The sequence below is a fragment of the Nematolebias whitei genome, chromosome 14, assembly GCF_014905685.2.
Source record: "Nematolebias whitei isolate Nwh7 chromosome 14, NemWhi1, whole genome shotgun sequence".
Taxonomy (NCBI): Eukaryota; Metazoa; Chordata; class Actinopteri; order Cyprinodontiformes; family Rivulidae; genus Nematolebias; species Nematolebias whitei.
Window position 1 is genome coordinate 28,035,375 of NC_056511.1, and position 6,705 is coordinate 28,042,079.

The 6,705-nt window shown below is 45.7% G+C and overlaps 1 protein-coding gene across 1 annotated transcript in view; it reads right to left on the reverse strand.

Moving 5' to 3' along the window:
- esama (endothelial cell adhesion molecule a) overlaps positions 1-4,619 on the reverse strand; it is a 241,575-nt gene extending 236,956 nt beyond the window's left edge. The window contains exon 1 of the mRNA XM_037687646.1: positions 4,559-4,619. Within this exon, the coding sequence (XP_037543574.1) occupies positions 4,559-4,619 (61 nt within the window). The remainder of the gene's footprint in view (positions 1-4,558) is intronic.
- Positions 4,620-6,705: the final 2,086 nt, after the last annotated feature.

Sequence of the window (6,705 nt, forward strand, 5' to 3'; positions counted from 1 at the left end):
TTAGTCAGGACCAGATATTACCAGTCTTGATACGCCTGAAACCACGGTGTCACTCTGGGTGTGTGTGGTCAAACTGTGTCATATTTTATTCCTGCCTCATGGAGTGATGAGTGAGCCTGAGGTTGCCGGTGTCAGCTCAGAAGATTGTTTTGGCACCAGTACTGTGAACTGGACTCAAGCGTAGAGAGCAGAGAGCTTCAGGACTCCCAGGATCTGATTAGCAGCCTGTCTCTTGGATCTAATGGACTCTGACCTGAAGCAGAGTTAGCCTACATGTTCTCTGAGGGTGCATTCACACTAGCCCTATTTAGTCCGCTCTAATCGAACTCTAGCTCGTTTTCCTAGCAAGTCCGGCTCGTTTGGGGAGGTGTGAACGCGCCATCGAACTCTGTCACGGAACAAAAAGGCGAACTCTGGTCCGGGCTAAAACCTAGGTCTCGGTCCGGTAGAAGCGAACTCTAGCGCGGTTCGAGTACAGTGTGAATGTAAACAGACCGTGACCCGCTCCACAGGGTAAACAAACACGCATTTCTCTGAGGTCATTCTCAAAAAATTAGCATATTGTGATAAAGGTCATTATTTTCCATAATGTAATGATAAAAATGAAACTTTCATATATTTCAGATTCATTGCACACCAACTGAAATATTTCAGGTCTTTAATTGTTTTAATACTGATGATTATGGCATACAGCTCATGAAAACCCAAAATGCCTGTCCCAAAAAATTAGCATATTTCATCCCACCAATGAAAGACAAGTGTTTTTAATACAAAAAACGCCAACCTTCAAATAATCATGTTCAGTTATGCACTCAATACTTGGTCAGGAATCCTTTTGCATGAATGACTGCTTCAATGCGGCGTGGCATGGAGGCAATCAGCCTGTGGCACTGCTGAGGTGTTATGGAGGCCCAGGATGCTTCGATAGCGGTCTTAAGCTCATCCAGAGTGTTGGGTCTTGCGTCTCTCAACTTTCTCTTCACAATATCCCACAGGTTCTCTATGGGGTTCAGGTCAGGAGAGTTGGCAGGCCAATTGAGCACAGTAACACCATGGTCAGTAAAACATTTACCAGTGGTTTTGGCACTGTGAGCAGGTGCCAGGTCGTGCTGAAAAATTAAATCTTCATCTCCATAAAGCTTTTCAGCAGATGGAAGCATGAAGTGCTCCAAAATCTCCTGATAGCTAGCTGCATTGACCCTGCCCTTGATAAAACACAGTGGACCAACACCAGCAGCTGACATGGCACCCCAAACCTTCACTGACTGTGGGTGCTTCACACTGGACTTCTGGCATTTTGGCATTTCCTTCTCCCCAGTCTTCCTCCAGACTCTGGCACCTTGATTTCCGAATGACATGCAAAATTTGCTTTCATCCGTAAAAAGTACTTTGGGCCACTGAGCAACAGTCCAGTGTTGCTTTTCTGTAGCCCAGGTCAGGAGCTTCGGCCGCTTTTTCTGGTTCAAAAGTGGCTTGACCTGGGGAATGTGGCACCTGTAGCCCATTTCCTGCACACGCCTGTGCACGGTGGCTCTGGATGTTTCTACTCCAGACTCAGTCCACTGCTTCTGCAGGTCCCCCAAGGTCTGGAATCGGCCCTTCTCCACAACCCTCCTCAGGGTCCGGTCACCTCTTCTCGTTGTGCAGCGTTTTCTGCCACACTTTTCCCTTCCCACAGACTTCCCACTGAGGTGCCTTGATACAGCACTCTGGGAACAGCCTATTCATTCAGCAATTTCTTTCTGTGTCTTACCCTCTTGCTTGAGGGTGTCAATGATGGCCTTCTGGACAGCAGTCAGGTCGGCAGTCTTACCCATGATTGCGGTTTTGAGTAATGAACAAGGCTGGGAGTTTTTAAAAGCCTAAGGAATCTTTTGCAGGTGTTTAGAGTTACGTCGTTGATTCAGATGGTTAGGTTAATAGCTTGTTTAGAGAACCTTTTCATGATATGCTAATTTTTTGGGACAGGCATTTTGGGTTTTCATGAGCTGTATGCCATAATCATCAGTATTAAAACGATTAAAGACCTGAAATATTTCAGTTGGTTTGCAATGAATCTGGAATATATGAAAGTTTCATTTTTATCATTACATTATGGAAAATAATGACCTTTATCACAATATGCTAATTTTTTTAGAAGGACCTGTATATGGAGCCGTCAGCTGCCTTGTGTGAAAAACAACATTCTCCATGGTCTTCTGTCTCATCTTCTGCTCATGCTAAGTCCATTTTTGAAAAATGACAAAATATAACTCTTAAAACTGCTAAAACTTGATGCCACTTCGTTTTTATTTTTATTTACAGAAGAAGAAGAAGATGTGTCTTCAGAGGTTTTTGTGTCATTTCTTTCAGTAGTTCTTGGTGCAGCGCCCCCACAAGCGAGCGGGGAAACAGGTTGGTTCAACAGGTTGACTCGACTGCACAGTGCAGTGTGAATGCAAACTCACCAGCTCAAATGTAAACAAAAGCTCATGAATATTGGTCCCGAACCGAGTCTACCGGACTATCTGGTGTGAAAACGACCTGAGACAGCAGGGAGGTTCGGACCAACAGCGTCCAGCTGAATGTTGGAAGTGGCACACGAACTACTCCACACTGATCTGAAACCTTCAAACATCTTTTAATCTGACCTTACAGGTCTGACAAATCAGTGCACAAACATGTAACATTATCAAACTTCCTAGATGCTGTTAAACATCAGCCCAATTAAACCATCAACACATTTCATCCCATCATGTTTTTTAAATGCTTGAGTCCGTGATGTGCCCCAATTTCAGCATGAAGGATCAGTAGGATGCCTGCACACAGCCTGAGTGAAAGTAGGAGTTTAATGCATTACTGGAGAGAGATGGGTGGGGGGGTGGGGGGCAGCTGAGCCAATGTTGAAGCAGATATAAAGGGATTATTCCTCCCTGGGAGACATAATCATGTGTAACACTTGTTTCAAATCCTGCAGAAAACAAACAGGTGTTTCAGCCCTAAATCCAGCCCTCATTTGACACAGGACCGGGCTCCCAGAACCAGAACTCACACCTGCTCCGATTCCCAGTGTAACCTAAGAGTTGGACAGGAAACACCTAAACCAGGCTCTGCAGCCTGTACAGCCAAAGCAGCCATTTCTGCTGCTCCTCCCAACAAACAATTTTACCCCGAGCTGCTGCCTGAAGGTGGACACAAAAAAGACAGCACCATCCACAGAGTGGGACCAAAACCACAGTGATCCTGTCCCACCACTGGTTCTCCTACTTGACAGGGCTGGTCCCTAAAAAAAAATCAGTTTTTGTTGTAACTGGGCTGAAATGTTGAAAATCTGCACTGATCATAAACAGGAACATTTCCATTTGTTATATTTTTATTTATTTAACTTTTATTTCTGTAGGTTAGTCTCACTGAGTCACGAGGACTCATTTACAAGAGAGACCTGTTTGTCTTGTTTACATCTGTTTAAGAACAGAAGCTGTGATGGAATTCAATTCAATTCAGTTTATTTATAATGCACCAAATCACAACAAAGTTTTCTCAGGGCACTTTACAGGAACATTCACATACATAAAAGCCAATTAGTAAAGTTCTCTATCTAAGGAGGGCAGCAGACAAGTTGAATCTTGGCTTCGTTGCAGTCTCCCATCCTGAGCAAGCACAGAGGCAACAGTGAATTAGGAAGGTTTCCTTAAAAATGTTGCTTGATTTACATCCATCCACCATCCATCCATCATCCATCCATTATTTATTCCCACTTCTTCCATTCCAAGTCATGCAGGCCTAGTGCCTTTCTCCAGCAGTCACTGTGTGAGAAGCAAAAGACACCCTGGACAGGTCTCCAGTCCATCACAGGGACACACAGAGACAAACAACCATTCACTCTCTCTCTCTCTCTCTCTCTCTCTCTAGAGACAATTTAGAGTTACAATCTGTCTAACATGCATGTTTTTGGTCTGTTGGAGGAAACTGGAGTACCTGGAGAAAACCCATGCATGCACAGAGAGAACATGCACACTCCACCCAGCAAGGCCCCCCGGCCAGGATTCGATCAACCAGCAAACTTCTCACTGAGAGGCATGTCCAAACCACTGTTCCTCTACTGGACATGTCCAAACCACTGTTCCTCTACTGGACATGTCCAAACCATCTCAGTCTGGTCTCTCTTACTTTATCTCCCAGTTGTTCAACCTGTGCTGTACCTCTGATGACCTCATTCCTAATTTTATCCATCCTTGTCACTCCTAAGGAGAACCTCAACATCTTCATTTAATTCCAGTTCCACTTCAAAGAGTTCCCCGGACGGGATTTGAACCGATGACCTTCACCATGAGAGGCGTTTGATTTTTCATTTAAAGTATAACATACATAAATGCAACAGTTTCCCATCACAGCCTGCTGGTGTTTTCTACACCTAAATGTTGAAGACAACACTGGTAACAAGCTCTAGCTGTGCTGGACTGACTGGTCCGGAACTCTGAAGCCACGCACATCAGAACCAGAACCGGTCCATCATTGCAGCTTTTAAGACTCCCGCCTGAACGCTTTCATGAAACGGGGAAATAAGAGTCCCACAGACCTGAGAGCCCCCACAGGAGCCAGAGCCAAGGAAGTTTCCTGACGGTGGAGCGGAGCTTCATGGTGCTTCAGTCAGCAGAACCTCCACAGGTCCGACAGGTGAGCTCCTTCAGGCTTGCAGCAGGGACGTAAGGAACACTTCAGGTGAGGGCGGGAGGAAGTCGTGTCGACCCCCCCTCCACCAAGAATCCTCCTCACTGCAGCACGAAGAAAGTCAAAGAAACCCACTCCTCTGACGGTCCTCCTGCACTCTTCTTCTTTGCCTCCTCTTTGACAGTCTGTACTCACCGAAACAGAAGCAACTTGTCGCAGCGCGTGCCTTCACGAAGGCTGGGGACGGGCGGGGGGAGCTACAGCGAAGAAACGCCCCCGTGCCACCTTTCACTAGCTCGTCCACTTTATTGCGTCAAACTAAAATAACGTTTCCGCGTTTGGATTTCAAAATAAAACATGTATGTGGCAAATATATCAACTAAAAAAAGGAAACGTGAACGGGCAGCACGGTGGCGCAACTGGCAGAGCTGCTGCCTCTCAGCGAGCAGGTCCTTGGTTCTAATCCTGGTCCAGGGGCCTTTCTGGGTGGAGTTTGCATGTTCTCTCCGTGCATGCGTGGGTTTTCTCTGGGTACTCCGGTTTCCTCCCACAGACCAAAAACATGCATGTTAGGCTGATTGGTAACTCTAAATTGCCCCTAGGTGTGAATGAGAGAGTGAATGGTTGTTTGTCTCGTTTGTCTCTATGTGGCCCTGTGATGGACTTGCGACCCGTCCAAGGTGTACCCCGCCCCTCGCACAGTGATTGCTGGACATGGGCACCAGCGACCCCCGTGACCCAAAATGGAATAAGCGGGTAAAGATAATGGATAGATGGATGGATGGAGGAAATGTGAACTTTTGCTTTTATTTTGACAACTTATTAACTCATTTCCGGTGGTTTGGTCATGTTTGTGTTTTACTTGACACATATTCACCTGCTCTTTGTAGGTCTTCTTCACGTCGCACGTGGAAAACAACCTGAGGAGTTTGGACTAAAACTTTTCAGACATCAGCAGAAAGGAAATAAACTCAAGAGGTTTCCCGGTGGAAAGCCTTTTTTTGAAAGGGATATTTCAATGCTTTGAACCTGGGCTCTGAACAGGTAATATCTTACCTGTTGTAGATAGCTCTTTGAACTAGCTCGATTTGTAAAAAGCGTGTTTAATTCTGACAGGACTCACAAGCTAAAGGCTAGTCTGAGCAAAAAAGGTGACCTTTTTACAGTTATTGATGCACATTTGTCAAACCAGGCACCACGCCACAGATTCATACCAACATCCACTAATCAAGGTTCAACTCAACCAGTCGCAGGCCTCACAAGGTGTATCTCTTGTAGCTGTCCTTCTCTTGTTAGAAAAATGTCTCGTGGTTAACCAAGCAACAACCGGGAGCAACTGATTAACATCTTAAAAGCTCAAATAATACATCAGCTGCAACCCAATATCCCAAATGAGTTGAAAAGGAGGCACTGTGGATGCATTCCCGTCTACCTGTCAGCAGTGCTCGAGCATCTGCCTGCCGATCCTGGGGCTGGTGGGAGGCAAGGCTCGTGACAACAAGAGGACCGGGTTCATCCCCTGACTGCAGCTGGCTGTCTGCAAAGATGAGGTGCTCAACAAGCTGCTGGAGGAGTGACCATCGCTCAGGGAGGAGTTCTGCCCAACATTCAGGTGGTCCTGCTGCCCAGGAGGACCGAGAAAACTGCCAAGTCCAAGTAGACTGATCAACATCTGCAATCTAACCAACCAATCTGCTAACGCTGCTAACAAGACCGTGCCGCTAACAGAACCATGATGTTGAAAGAACCTCACTGCTAACCAAATCACACTATAGATGTATTTCTTTTTCAACTTTGGTGCCTTGTTTTTAGTATTTTAGTAGTATTTTTAATATGTTTCTTAGTATTTAGTAGGGATGGGCCGATCCAATCCAGTATCGGTATTGGCCTCCGATACCAGCATAATTTACCTATCGGATTTTTCTGATCCAACCTGCCGATATTTTCAATCCATGATGCACGTTGCCTTCAAACTATGGAATGGATTTCCTGAATGGCAGCGTGTCTCATGAACTCAGAGTAATAAGATCCGCCTCACATTCAGGAAATCCATTT